This window comes from Mercurialis annua, linkage group LG7 (assembly GCF_937616625.2).
Source record: "Mercurialis annua linkage group LG7, ddMerAnnu1.2, whole genome shotgun sequence".
Classification (NCBI taxonomy): domain Eukaryota; kingdom Viridiplantae; phylum Streptophyta; class Magnoliopsida; order Malpighiales; family Euphorbiaceae; genus Mercurialis; species Mercurialis annua.
This window is the reverse complement of record NC_065576.1, coordinates 32671543-32687006: the sequence shown is the minus strand read 5'-3', so window position 1 is coordinate 32687006 and position 15464 is coordinate 32671543. Positions and strand designations below refer to the sequence as shown.

The following is a 15464-nucleotide window of genomic DNA, read 5'->3' as shown; positions in this document are numbered from 1 at the left end:
TTTCTCTTCTTCTTCTTTCTCTACCTGAAAACCTTACTTGAGCGTCGGAGTGAACGTCCGATGATCTCCACCGGAATTCCTTCTGACCTCCGTCTGTTTGTGGTGTGCAGGTTGATAAAACTCGGATCCCAGTTGGTGATTTATCACTAATGTATCATTGATGTGCAATAGAAGCCAAAAGGAAGATTTTTTATTTCACATACATTACATAAATGGAATATTTATTGGAATATTTATATAACTGTACGAATATTATAAATAATAAAATAAAATTCACACAGATTATTAGTTCTTTATACAAATAATGTGGTACAATAGATGTGTGAAACAATTATTCGGAAAGTAATAATAAGAGAAGAAGGAAAGAATAATGGTTTAAAATTAGGGTTAATTCTATAAAAAATCACGACTTTTACACGAATTTTCATTTTAATCACGACTTTTAAAAATTGCCATATAAAACCATGACCTTTCATTTTTTTTTTCAAATCTATCACCGACTATTTTTTCCGGTGAATTTTACTCTTTATTTTTTTTCAAATCTGCCGGATTATGGTGGCCACGTCATCAAAAATACACCAGAAATTGATTTGGTGATAGATTTAAAAAAAAAATGAAAGGTCGTAGTTTTATATGGCAACTTTTAAAAGTCGTGATTAAAATGAAAATTCGTGTAAAGGTCGTGACTTTTTATGGAATTAACCCTTAAAATTATAAATATTTTTTTAGACGGTTAAATTGAATATTGAATTTAAAATGGTAGCCACGCCAGTTGTATAACGTATGATGCCATCGGTTCATCTACATTTCCACTCAATTCTGAATTTTCCGTCTCACCTCAATTTCGTGGCATCAGCAGTGGGATCGGTCGATAGATGAGTTTTTGTACTTGATCATCAACGCTCGAACCATTGTTGTCGTCGGCATGCTGGTATATAACTTGGGCAGTTCTTGCTAGATTTAATGAAGCATTCTTGATCGATAGGGGCATTGCACTTCCTCCCATTACTTCACCATTCAGCTCTCTCCATAAGCTTCGAATAACTTGCCTTACTTGTTTCCTTCCTTCTTCCTCGTTTGAAATATTTTTTTCTCTCATTAAACATTCTATGCTACTTGCCACATCTCCTCCTCTCTCTTGCTCCTCCTACATCATTATTATTTTTACCACAAATTGATATTGTTAGTCACTTATTACATAACTAAAAGCGGATTTCGGTTTCACCTTCTTTTTTTAAATTTACAATTTTTTTATATTTTATACGGCTTAACTCATTCCGAAATCCTTATATATAATATCATTTTTATCCAAAAAGTTCCTGTTTCAAAAACGTTATCTTGCCAATCCATATATTTGTTAAATTTTGATTTACAAATCTTTTTTGTATTTTTTGACCCCGCTGTTTAAATTTTCTCTTCAAATTGCATTAAAGGGCATGAAAACCGACATTTGGCAAGTAAATAGTTTGATTTTTTTTAAAAATAGGAGAAATAAAAATGTAAATTACGACAAATGTTGAAAGTACTAAGAGTTATTTGCTTTCGATTAAATTAACGAATGATGATAAACGATGAACATAGCGGAATGATATACGTACCCTTGCAGTTCCCAGATCATCCCATAACCTTAAAATTCTTCCTGAGAAAGAGAAGAGAGGAGGGTATGGTTGCATCATCGCCGCTGTCTGGTGAGTAAGACCACGCCCCATGAGAAAAAAAGAATGAACCAATGCCATATAAGTGCCTCCAGTGGTTACCCCGTTATGTAGATATTCCTCGAGAGTGGCCACATATCCATTGTTGAACCATTTCGCTTCAACTAAGAAAGCTTCAAACATGTCTATCCACTGTACAATTATATCATCTCATTAGCTCATTAATAACCTTAGATTCAGTTTCTTACTGAAATTTTGAAAAAAGTTGTTTAACGTGCATACTAAAACAAATTCAACCAAATTTTGATGCTCATAGGACATTCAAAAATAAAAATTCCGGTTCAATTTCCTTTTAAAAATAAAATAAAATTTTGGTTCAATTGTATTATTGTTTTTGTTTAGTTTGATTTGACTTTTTTTATGTAAAATAATAGAGTTAAGTTCTAATTTATCTGAACCAAAATAACCAAACCAAAAATTGATTGAATTGACCGGTTTCATTTAGTTTGAAAATTTAATTTTGTATATTCAGGCTCAATTCGATTATAAAAAACAGTTAAAACATTCAGTACAATTTCGTCCGATATAATAAATAGATTAAAATTTCTTATCTGGTCCATTTTAGATATAATGTTTTTAGGATAGCTGCCATGTAAACCGAATTGAAATATCCTAATTGAAAAACTGACAGTACTGATCAATTTGGTATAATTTGAAATAACCAGTTCCTCAAATTTTTATTTATTTCGGTTTGTTTTGAAAAATCAAAAAATTTAATTTCAGTTCTTTTTGTTTCATTAAATTTCTTTCTAACATAGTCTTTTTTGGCTTAAATGCATAAAAATTATCCAATTTGGTACAAGTTTGTTTTGAAAACTCAAATTCAAAATTCCAAACACACTTTTTAATTTCTTGAAATACGTAAATTGATTCTAAATAGGTGTTTATTGAACATTTACCGTTTTTTTTAAGTGAGAAACAATGGTGAATCCATGTTGTTTAAGAATAATATACGCAATGTCATTAGTAGTGTTGTACAATGCCATATAACATATCTTCATATACTCTGGAAGTGATTCCATTGCATTAAGATCCCACCTAAATTATGCCAATAACATTGTCAGAGATCAATTTTGTAATATCGCTACTAATTAAATATGTAAAAATTATGTGCAAACCTTCGAATGGCGTCGGTGAAGAGAATTAGGTCAGGTAATGAGCCGTAAGTGTCGAAAATATCATCAATAACTAGTAAGATTGCAATTGTTTTTGTTAATTCGATACGGCAAATTGAATTATACGGCTCTGGAAATATTCCCACAGTCCAAAGGTAGCATTCCAGTGGTCTATCTCTCCCAAAACCAAGCTTCTCCACCAATCCCAACTGTTTCCACCACCTAAATATGCAAATCAGAATACGACTATTGAATTCGACTGATCAATAATTAAAATGATTAAATTAATTGATATATTCATAAAATAAAATAAAATTAATTGATATATTTGTAATTATATTGAGATCGATAAATGTCTTGCAAACAAAAAGTTGTGTTAGTTTGATCCTGTAATTTTTTGAAGATTATAGTATATTTGGCAAAATCTCAATAGTTGTGGGTAGATAAGTTCATTTTGCCCATATGTAATTTGATGTTACAAAATTCATTTATACATATTTCTTACAATTTAGAATTTTTTTTAGTTCATAAAAAAATTATATTTTTTTATTGTTTCGAAATAATTATTTCAAATATAGATTGTTTGAATAAAATGCTAATTTCTTATTGGTTTAATTGCAAATTAATACACGAACTTTATTTTAAATTTTAATTACAACACAAACTTTGAAACTTGGCAAATTATACACCAATTTATTTTTTGGCAAACTAGTACACCGACAACAACAAGTGGTTGTATATATATTACATATCCACATTAGTGTTTTTCTAGTTCGGTGTACCGATTTGACAAAAAATGAAAGTTGGTGTACCAATTTGCTAATTTGCCAAGTTTTAAAGTTCATATTGCAATTGCCAATTAGGGTAAAGTTTGTGTTTTAATTTACAATTCTCTTTCTTATTTAGGCCAAATGTCGTAAAAATGCCAAACTTTTTATAAAAGTTTCACAAAAGTCCCTAACCTTTCAATTTTGTCGATTTTGGCCAAAAACAGATTATTTGGTTTCAATTGTGGCCAACTCTCAATTTGATTTCAATTTGCCTATGTGGCGCCTACATGGCATGCACATATATTGAAAGTCGGGACTTTTGTGAAACCAAATAATCTATTTTTGGCCAAAATCGACAAAATTGAAAGGTCAGGACTTTTGTGAAACCAAATAATCAGTTTTTGGCCAAAATCGACAAAATTGAAAGGTCGGGACTTTTGTGAAAAGTTTGGCCTTTTTACGACATTTGGTCTCTTATTTAAACAATTATTAATATAATAATTTATTTAATCTTTAAAAGATAAAAAAATGGGATTTATACTCTTGTCTTTTTTTTTTTTGATCACAGAGATAGGCCAAGGCCAGAACAAGGAGAAGGCTACAAGCTTCTACACATACGGGGAATAGAGACCCCGGCGTTGTCATCAGTAATGAAGCTATAGATACCCTTCGGGATGTTATCATAATGCAGCAGCCCCACATGGTGGGAGAATCCGATATTGGCCATACGATCAGCAACACGGTTCCCTTCCCTGTGAATGTGACGGATGGAAACACACCAGTCTTTGTTGATCAAATTTCTGATAGCCCTTCGAATGTTCGTGTTGCTATTAATGCAGTTATCCTCATTCTTTAGGCTGTCAACACCGAGTTTGCTGTCCATTTCTAAAATAACATGTCTGAAGCCGTGATTCCAGGCAGCTTCTAACCCGTCCAGCGCACCCCAAAGCTCAGCTTGAAGGACCGAACAAACACCAATATTCCTACTGAACCCGAAAAGCCAAGCACCACAACTGGAGCGTGCTAACCCACCAGCAGCTGCTATGTTCTCAAGATTTCTAACCGCTCCGTCTGTGTTAATTTTCACCCAACCTTCAGGTGGGGGATCCCAACCAATAAGATGCTCAGATTTTAACTTTAATCCAGGATTGGACAGGCTAGCGAACTTCTTGGCGGAAACCGTGTAGTGAACCATCTGGAGGATAGATTGAACGAGCATCTCAGAGCTGCACCGATCATTATTAAAGATGAAGTTATTCCGATGATTCCATAAAGACCAGCAGGTGAGGCCAAAGGTGATAAGCCACTTCTCGCCATCATCAATGTCTTTTACCTGCAAGTTTTTAGAGAACCAAAGATCAAAGGGCAAGCTGAAAAAATTATGAACAGAGGTTGAAGGAATTAATTTTGTCCACACTTCCCTAGCAAAAATACAAAGACGAAGAGTGTGATCCCTATCCTCAATGCCGCAGCCACAGATTTCGCATGACTCATCGCTAGTCAAGTGCCTTCTGCTACGTTCACTGTTTGTTAGAAGCTTATTAATAGCAGTTAACCAAAGCATGGTACGAACTCTGTGAGCTCCAGGCCATCTCCAAATAGCTTTCCAGTTGATGCTATCTTCATCCCTGCAAAGCGTGACCTGAGCTTTGTACGCGGAGCTGACACTGAAGTTACCGGAGCTAGAGAGGCCCCAATACATTTCATCCTCAGGATCGGAGTTTGAAGGAGGCTTTACCGCTGCGATGCGAAGTAAAACAGAGCAGGGGAGAATATTAGAGAAGTATTCCCAGTGCCAATTCCCGTTAATAACGACGTCATTCACATTCTTGGCGAGGTCAGATTCCTGAAGAAGGGTGTTGGTTTGAAGCCTCAAAGGACCGAGGTCACCAAGCCAAGAGTCGCTCCAAAAGCTGATTCTCTTACCATTTCCCAAGGCCCAATGAGTACCGCGGGATATGTCAGTCCAGAGATGGGAAATGCTTCTCCAAATAGTCGAACAGCGACCTTTGACGTTGGGAGGAGGATTATTGTCCTTCCACTTGTATTTGGATCGAATAACTTTGACCCAAAACAGATCAGGTCTAGTGATGATGGCAAAGCCAATCTTCATAAGGAACGCATTATTTTGTTTATTCAGCTCACGAATACCTCCGCCACCGTAGTTGCAAGGCTTGCACATATCCTCCCATTTAACAAGACTGAGTTTCCGAGATCCGTCTTTTTTGCCCCAAATGAATTGACGGACAACGCGATCAATGCTATCGCAAAGCCCTTTCGGAAGGGATGTAGTCTGCATAGTGTACCCCGGAATAGCCATAAGCACAGATTTAGCAAGAGTTATCCTGCCGGCCAAAGAAAGAAGATTTGCGTTCCAGCCATTGAGCTTTTGTTGGATCTTGTCTAAAATGTAGGCGTAGGTTTCTTTAGTGACACGCGAGTGAAGAAGAGGAACTCCAAGGTACTTTCCCAAGTCGTTAGATCTTTTGAAACCAAACATGTTACTGATAGCCTCGGCACGCTGGAATTCCACATTAGAAGAGAAGAAAATTTTCGTTTTTGACAGGCTGACATTCAGACCGGAACTAGTTGAAAAATCATCCAAAATGGTCTTGATATTGATGGCCTGATCATCCTTCGCTTTCCCAAAAAGCACTAGATCGTCTGCAAAAAAAAGGTGAGAGAGATTAGGCCCATTTTTGTTCAAATTAATTGGTTGCCACTCTCCTCTACAAATAGCTAAATCAATTCGATGGGAGAGGCGTTCCATGCACATAATAAATAAATAAGGAGAAAGGGGATCCCCCTGACGGATCCCCCTAGAAGGCTTAAATTCTTGAGACATGGAACCATTCCAGAGCAGATTTAAATGGGAAGTCGAGACGCAGGACATAATAACCCGAGTGAGGTGAGTAGGAATGCCTGCATCAGAAAGCGTGTCTTCAATAAAGTTCCAATTGAGCCGGTCGAAAGCTTTCTCAAGGTCAACCTTGATAGCGAACCAACCTTCCTTTCCTTTTTTACAGCGCATAGAGTGAATTACTTCCTGAGCAATGATGATGTTGTCAGTGATATTGCGACCGGCGACGAAGCTGACTTGCGTAGGGTTGATAAGACGAGGCATCATAGGTTTGAGACGGTTAGTGATAACCTTCGTAACCAGTTTGTACATGACAGTGCAAAGACTGATCGGCCGAAAATCTTTGATGGTGGCGGGTTTAGAAGATTTAGGAATAAGGGAAATTAGAGTCTTATTAGTATCGATATCCATACTTCCCTCGGTAAAAACCCGCTGAACCATGTTGCAAAGCGAAGTGCTGACAGTTGCCCACTGATTTTGATAGAAGGCTGCCGGAATTCCATCGATTCCAGGAGCTTTCCACGGGTCCATTTGGAAGAGTGCTTGGTGGACCTCACCATTGCTGACATTATTGTTAAGCATCTGGACCATATTGTTGTCAAGAGAGGGGAAGAAGCCACGAACTTGATAGACAGGTCTGTTACCAATATCTTCGGTGTAGAGAGCAGTAAAAAAAGAAACTGCCATGTTACGAAGTTCAGTTTGGTCTTCGCACCAGTTACCATCACCAATTTTTAGAGAAAGAATACGATTTTTCTTTCTCCGAGCAACAGTTTTAGCATGAAAGTAAGACGTGTTTTGATCACCGAACATGATCCAGTTGGATCTAGATTTTTGCAGCCATATCGCTTCTTCCCGCAGGAGGATTTCATCCAAGTCTTTTTTAAGCTGAATTTCCAGGTTACGAAGAAAGGTGGAAGGATAATTATCGAGATATTTCTGAATTCCGTTGATACGGCCCAAGAGGGTCTTCTTCTGCTTGAACACATTGCCGAAGGTGTTGTAATTCCAGTCTTTGATCCTGTTAGAAAAAGAAGCAATGTTATTATTGATAGAATCATAATTGTTCCAACAATCTTTAACTAAAAGCGGGAAATCCTGGTGGGTCAGCCAAGGCGCAAGGAAGCGGAATGGTCTTTGCGAAGGAACAGAAGGATTTCCAGCATTAAGCTTGACGAGGATGGGTCTGTGATCGGATTGGATTCTCGGAAGGTGATGGATAACAGCATCAGGGAAGGTTTGCTGCCAGCTATTGTTGCAGATGCCCCTATCCAGACGTTGGAAAAGAGTTCCACGCCTCCAAGTGAAACCTGGACCAACAAAATCAATTTGGGTAAGAGAATTGATATTCAGAAACTGATTAAAGGATGGACAACCAATATTTCTGATACGAGAGCCTCCTCTCCTATCATTAGCGTTAAGAATGGCATTAAAATCTCCTGCAAGTAACCAAGGATTAGAAATACTAGAACCAATGGAAGAGAGCTCTCTCCATAAAGTTTGACGGAGATGAGGGTGAGGATTGCCATAAACAGCAGTGAAGAGGAAGTGACCGTTGTTAGCCCCATCACTATAGTTGATAGAAACATGGACGAATTGGCGGTGATTGAGAAGCACTGAAACATTAATGTTCGAGTTCCAAAGAAGCCAAATCCCTCCCGAGAAACCTTGAGCCTCTACTCGATGAGAGAAATCAAAGCCAGAACGGCGGATAAAGTTGTCAGCTTTAATCCCTGCAATTCTAGGTTCGACTAAGACAACAAGAGTAGGATTATAGCAGTTACGGAAAGAACGAAAGGTACGAAAAAAAGCATTACTTGCTGCTCCTTGGCAATTCCAAATGAAAAGACTTAAATTCATTAAAAAAAATATATAAAGGGAAGAGATACAACCAACCACCATTATAGGGGAGCATTAATTTCGTTAGGAACTTGTCCTTTCGATGTCTGAAAATCGATGAGAGAACTTGGGTCTGAAGTGTTATTCACATTAGCCATGATGCCTGCTTCAGTGAAGATGTCTTCAATGATGGAATTTGGAAGCAGGTTAGCATCCTTCTTTTTCCTAGTTTTCGCGTTGCTTTTAGAATTTTTATTGATTTTGACGCTCCACTGGTTGCGAGGTTTATCCGGGCCTTTGGGATTGAATTTGTCCCTAAGAGAAAGTTTGTTCAGCTGAATGGCTTGATCTGTAACTTCAGGACTAGTAACAACAGCAACGGCAGTATGTTTAGAGGGGTCTAAGGATATTTTGACAGATGACAGGGAGGGGTCAGCAGTGGCGGTGGCTTTGCTAGCATGAAGATTCTGAGAGATGATAACATCTGGGCTGGGCGTGGAAGAAGAAGCAACGTGGGTTGCGTGGGATTGCGTGAGAGTATTCTGCTGAGTCTGTTGGGTCTTAGAGATGGGCCTGAAGTTTTGGACAGTGAGTTGGGCTTTATTCTTCCCTTTGTTGTTAGTAGAAGTCGTAGAGGCAGATTTCTTATCAGCAGGAATCACGTTGTTGGCTATTGTGGAAGTGAACGTTGTGGTGTGAATAGTTTTATTTCCTTCAAGAGATTTGGGTTGCTGATTTTCTTCCACCAAATCAGCGATAGAAGCGAATCTTGAGCCAGAGGAGTTGTTTCCATTGGGGTCGGTCTTCTTACCATAATTATCAGGTTTCCTTCTGCGGTTCATCACCTGCATCCAAGGCCCGAAGGATGAATCCTCTGTCGTGTCCACCGGAGCTTGAATGGAGGCCACCGGAGGGTTCGTAGGTTGAGAGTTGGGTTCTTCAGCTATTTGTTTGCTGAAAGGGCACAAATTTTCCCTGTGACCATATCTTCCGCATTCGAAACAAATAATGGGCAGGCCTTCGTATTCGACTTTTTGCAATCTGCCATCAATAAGGATTTTGGAGATTAGAGGCTTCTTTAAATCCAGGTTGATGGCAAGTCTCGCAAATTTTCCCCGCTCCTTAGCTTCAGTGTTGTGATCAATCCTGATAACGTGTCCAATAGTGGAGGCAATGGCTTTAAGCACATGATTATGGTAATATTGGACTGGAAGACCAGGAAAGCGAACCCAAGCCATAACTGAAGTGGCAGTGGTATTATCTGAAGAGAAGGACGGGTTCCAAGGTTGAACTGTGAGATAGTGACCAAATAGAACCCAAGGACCTCCAGACAGTGCATTAGAATAATCTTCTGTAGAATAAAATCGAACCATGAAAAAGTTGTTATCCAAATCGATAAGGCTAGGATAATCCTTCGGCTTCCAAAGTTTGAGGAGACGATTGAGGAGAGTCCTATAACCAATAGTTTTTCCCAAAAGACGAACGATAACACAAAGTTTCATGTTTTGGGCTATCAAGTTGTGGATTCTGTCAGAGAAGTTAATGACAGGGATTCCTTTTGCATTACCAATTTCAATGTCCTTTTCTGAGAGATTGAGGCAAACTTCATCAGTGTTCATATCGTCAAGGTTTAATCTTTCACCATTGAGGAGGGTATCCTTAAATGATACACTCGGGCGGATATGGTTCTCAGGAGGAGTAGAATCGTTTTTGCTGGCCTCTTCTTCCATCTCAGTATCAATGCTGTCCTTGGTGGTGGTTCCGCCACTATCTTTGTCATAACTGGTTTCTACGTCCATGGCGAGAACCTTTTCTGGGGCATCCGCCGTAGCAGAAACATCTTCGGAAGAAGATCGGTTTTTTACTTTTTTGGTGTCGCGGCCAGAGTCATCATTGGCCGCCGAGTCAGAATCCGGGCAGAGAGAAGTTTCTACCATCGGGAGAGCCTCTTTTTAACTTAGTTTAGATGATTTTTTTTCATGTTTGTTGTCTTGATGATGAAAATGATTCCTACTAGAAAAGTGAAACGACATGATCACCTGACAATCTCATCCAACTCATTTCGATGGAGTGATTGGACATGATTATAATCCAATATGGCCAACTCTTTTAGAGTTATGTTGTTGTTGGTTTGCAAGCTATAGTGATGAATGTAATTTCTAGCTTCCAACCTTGGCATCCTCAGGTGCCTAGGAACATCCAACCCTATGCAACTTCTTGTGAATTCCATGGCTTCCACTAGTTCATCTTCATCTACTGTGCCCAAGTACGATGCCTCATGCAAACTCACCATACCCGACGCCTCTTTTCGTAAAGATTCCTTGAATTTTCCATCCTTGTTCATGAACTTCCTGAAAACATCTGTGCATGCCAGATTTTTATTTGGAGAAGTAATTTTAATTTGATACGTCCGAATCTTACTAAATAATTATTCCAACAGTTAAAGAAAATACTTCAGTCAAACTTGTTATACCAGATTGAGCAGGAAAGCCGTTATGCCTGAGCAAGCGGAAGCGAAGTGCAGTGGAAAAGAGATCTTCGCCCGCGTTCCATTCCATTGATTTCTCGAGTATCGTATTAATTTCTTCCTCGAGATGGTATCCAACTCCGATTCGTTGGATTGAATCTATCAACTTTAGTGTAGTTGTCGGACTGGACGAAGAAACAAGTTCTTTTCTCATACATTCTCGCAATTCTTCTAAACTTTTCGGTTTTTGATCAGCCTGCCATGAAATAATATTAGTACTATAGTTAGTTGTTTATAAAAGTTTCCGAAAAACGACTTAAGAAGAAAAAACCGGAACCTTTCGAGTTCGGTTTGGGATGGTTGAAATGCGGCATTTGATGGTCGCTGAATTAAAATGCATACAAGGGGTGGCCTGATATGATCTTGATCGCCATCCCAGGGGAACCTTAGGGCAGGACATAGTCACATTTTTAGTAATTATAACACTCATTGTACTATACTATTAATTCAAAACTAGATCTCTATGAAAATGCTGTTTTTTTTTTCTTGTACTTGTATGTATCTCGTGCTCTCTACTAATTAAGTGCTATACCATTGTGTATATATAGCCCTCTGAATTCAACCGAACCAAAAATCAAATCTAAATCAAACTTAATTTGATTTGTTTTTTTGTTTTTTTTTGGCTTGAATTGGTATATTTTAATACTTTTTAGTTAATTTGGTTAGATTTTTAGTATTAAAATATAAATAAATTAAACCAAACTGATAAATCATACATTTATATAATTTTGTACTTTCATATATATTAATTTAGACTTTAGTCTATATTTATTTAATTTTCATAATCTCCCACTATAAGGAATTCTGTATTTGGCAACAAATTCTTTTGCAACTAATTTTTTTTTGTTGGAATCAGACCATTTGTATTTACTTCAACAAAAGAAACGCGCGCCTCTAAAAAACATTTTGCAGCATTAATTTCAAAAGTTGCTGCCATTAGTTAAGTTATAGCAGCATTTTACAGTAAATTTTGTTACCAATTACTTAAGGCAACGTTTTATTAGCAGCAACATGCCACAATTTTTTTTTTGTTGCTATATGTTAATAGTAACAATTTTATCACCATTAGCAGTAAAAATATTTGCTGTGAATTTTAATATTTTTTGTAGTGTCCCGACCAGACCAAATTGACAGGTATTAAATTGGTTTGATTCAATTCATGAATTCCATTTGATTTGATTGCATCATTTAACAAATCTTATTTATTATTCTAATTAATTTTCAACTGAAGCCACCAAAACAAACTCTTTGAAGTTTGACAATGGAACATGGTCTTACTAGCATTTAATTCGGATAATTTAATTTCAAGCTATCCAAATCGTAAGTTGTATATATTTTGATGATTAAACTTTGATGGCCTCTAATCATTTTTTAAATTTAAATTTTTATACATTTTATCAAATATGACCAAATCTTTTTATTTTTATAATTATATTCGATTTGAAAGTTTTTTTTTTATAATTATAACTAAAATTTTAGTAATATTTTTTTTGAATTAAAAATAAATCAATACATTCAAAAAGTATAATAGAACATTAGTAAAATAACAGAAAATCATATCTAATTTCTTCAATAGCATTGACGGAGCTCTTTGAATATGCAACTCGGCGATCCGTCCGCTCCACTCGAAGGTTATTTTAAACACAAATCGACTCTCTGGTCTTTGAATGAGTCCGATTGAGAGAATATTAAAAATAAGATTTCTACTGATAGCACTTCAGATCTACACTCCGTAGATAATTCCATTAAAGAAATAGTAAAACCCATAAAGGTTAAGAGCCATAACTCCACAAAGGAAGACAAAACATCCATAAAGGAGAAAAGAAAAATACCAACAGATCTCAAATCCTTGATTATTGACGCAAAATAAACAAAATACGAGAACGATAAGGTAGGGAGGTAATTTTGAACCAAAAAATGGCCAAAATAAAATCCCTCTTATTGCGGCTAGGATTTCTGAAAAGAAAGAAAGAGTTTAGAGAAATTTTTTTACATCTTTAATCTTTACTTTAAATTTTATTTTTTAAAATCCAAACTTTACATCTTCTATGATTATGACCAAATTATTAAAAATAGTTTAACTTATAAAAAGAGTTAGTATAAACTTTTGATTGCAATTAATAAAAATTAAAAGGTTTGGATTTTAAAAAGTAAAATTTAAAGTTTTGACTATAATTGAAAATTCAAAAATTCAAGGTGCACGATCGTGCACCGTGCCGAGACGCCGATGGATGGGGACTTTTCGGGGCTTTTTGCCCTAAGGACTTGATGTAGTTTCATTGATTCGAAAACGTTTTAAAACGATAACTTGTTTTGGAAGAAAGTGAAAAGGTTTTATAACCTAAACCTAAAGAATTTTAAAAGGAAATTTTAAAAGTAAAGTAAAACGTTTATAACGGACTTTGAAAGAGTTAAAGTCAACGTTTAAACGGTTTTAAAGATTTAGCAATCGGTTTTGCTAAATACTTAGTATATGACTGAGAATTATTTTGACAATTGGGTTTATACTATAAATGGTTTTCTTTAGGTATTGCGAAACTTAAAATAACTTCTAGAGAGAAGTTTAAACGTTTTCTCAAAACGAGAATTTATAATATGGTTTTAAAAGAAAAGAGACCATAAGTGCTACGTGTTTATATGATTATATGTTTGACCTAAAATTGGATTTATGGACCTAGAAATTTATAGAGAACATATATTGATATGTTTTATCCTATTTACTTTGTGTGTTTAGTCCGACCAGCTAGCCAGCAGTCTGACCTCAACCACAGGATTAAGTTCCAGACCTAGCAGTGTTTGTGAGTTTATTTGTTTACTTTTGAAAATTAGTATGCAATTGTTTTTAAATCCATAAATCGCACTAAGTATGAAACTTAACCAAGGAAGATCCATTGAAACGAGCTATCTATTGGGCAACAATAGGACTATGTGATCACCGGTGTTAATGAACTAGATGAGAGGCAAATATTATAAGCATACATATTGAGATTAGGTTTTAAGCTAGATGCTTGTAAAGCGGCTTAAACCTAATGGGTAGTCCTGAGGTGGCAGTGATTTAAGTTTCGGCCCAGCAACCCTATACATAGTTAAGATGGCTATGATACATATGTATACAGCTCATCCCGTATTAAACAAGAGTTGAGCATATGCATTATATATGAAAAATATTCTAACGTAACAGGATTAGGGTTTCATTTGGATCGAGGACTGGTAATATTTTTATATACTGATATTTTGTCTATACGCGATTTTGGTATTTAATTGTAAACATATCTACTCACTCAGAAATATTTATATTTCTGACTCTGTTGTTTTTTTATCATTTTCAGGTACCTAGCTAATGGGTTTGGTCGAGCTTCCACCCTTTTCCATCATGGAAGCTTATCTTGCTGTTATGTAAATAACACTTTAAACTCTTAGATGCTGCAATAGTGTATATAGGTTTGATATGCTTGTGGCCACGTCAGGGTTCCTCTGTCTATATACTCTGATAGGAACCTGACTTTGTCTAACTCTACTAGGTGGCTACTTTATAGGCATATAGTGTTTTATGGTGTCCCCTTCGGGTGGGCCAAGCTTCGTGTCTTTGGTCTGTAAAGACACTGTGTATTGTTTAGCTGGCCTTACGTTTGTGTGCATAATGTGCATGTTTTAAATATATTTGATATAACGCTCTGAAAGATAAATGTGTTTCGATATATTTTATTAAATATATTGTTCAGATGCGTGGTTTGAGGCAGGGCTGCCTGTGAGGCAAGGCACGTGAGTTAAGTCCTTGTACCACCACACTGGTTTTCAGAAATGCGAGTGGGTAATAATAATTAGGGTTATTCAACCAGCATTTCTGAAAACGTGATTTCACTTATATGAATATTTTTCAGAACGTGTCTTCCACGTTAAATGAAAAAATGTTTTAACGGTGTTTTCTGAAAACGGTTTGTACGCAAGGTACGATCTAGATTTATATTTGCGAAAAATTTGTAGAGGTTTTAGGCTTGCTACGGGTTTCAGAACAACCATTCCCATTTCCTAGCAGCGGTCTCGGCTCGAGTTTCGAGGGGGAAATCGGGTCGTGACAAAAGGTGGTATCAGAGCAATGTTTTAGGACATGAATGTCTGAAGTATTGTTGCTGATATATGTTAAGTAGAGGTACTAGAAGTCATAAAGATTCCTAGTAAACTATTGTAGCAACATAGAATTTGAGTCTTGTCTTGATAAGTTGTCAGTTATTAAATACAATCAGCTATAGATAGCAACTACACATGTGTATAGTATGTATTGATGTTTAGATCAAGAACACATGAGTTGTTCTTGTGTTCGAGACACGTTACAACTGATGGAACATGTGAGATGTTCCTAAGTTGGAAACACGTTACCATCATGGAGCATAATGGTCAGAACAGATGACCAGTATTCGAGGAGAATGGTTCTGTTTCAATACAGGACAAAGCAAAAATTTCCTCTAAATTCTTGTGTTCGAGACATGTTACAACTTATGGAGCATGTGAGATGTTCCTAAGTTGGAAACTAGTTACCATCATGGAGCGGAATGGTCAGAACAGATGACCAGTATTCGAGGAGGATGGTTTTGTTTGAATACAGGACAAAGCGAAGATTTCCTCTAAATTTTTGTTCGA

General features: G+C 36.6%; 1 protein-coding gene across 1 annotated transcript; it reads right to left on the bottom strand.

Annotated features, from left to right (window-relative positions):
- Nucleotides 1-295: 295 nt before the first annotated feature.
- Nucleotides 296-11319, bottom strand: LOC126654869 (probable terpene synthase 11). Its single transcript, XM_050348871.2, has 7 exons — nt 11104-11319; nt 10773-11022; nt 10339-10660; nt 2834-3052; nt 2615-2753; nt 1599-1847; nt 296-1147 (listed from the first exon to the last, which is right to left on the bottom strand). The coding sequence occupies exons 1-7, from the start codon at nt 11254-11256 to the stop codon at nt 839-841; spliced, it is 1641 nt and encodes a 546-aa protein (XP_050204828.1). The 5' UTR covers nt 11257-11319; the 3' UTR covers nt 296-838.
- Nucleotides 11320-15464: the final 4145 nt, after the last annotated feature.

Bases quoted from the DNA above. Each gene is read 5' to 3' on its own strand.
- LOC126654869 (XM_050348871.2), bottom strand. From the start codon at position 11,256: ATGAGTGTTATAATTACTAAAAATGTGACTATGTCCTGCCCTAAGGTT. The intron at 11,023-11,103 runs GTTCCGGTTTTT...ATTTCATGGCAG, and splicing joins TCCCAAACCGAACTCGAAAG to GCTGATCAAAAACCGAAAAG. The intron at 1,848-2,614 runs GTAAATGTTCAA...ATAATTGTACAG, and splicing joins TTTCTCACTTAAAAAAAACG to TGGATAGACATGTTTGAAGC.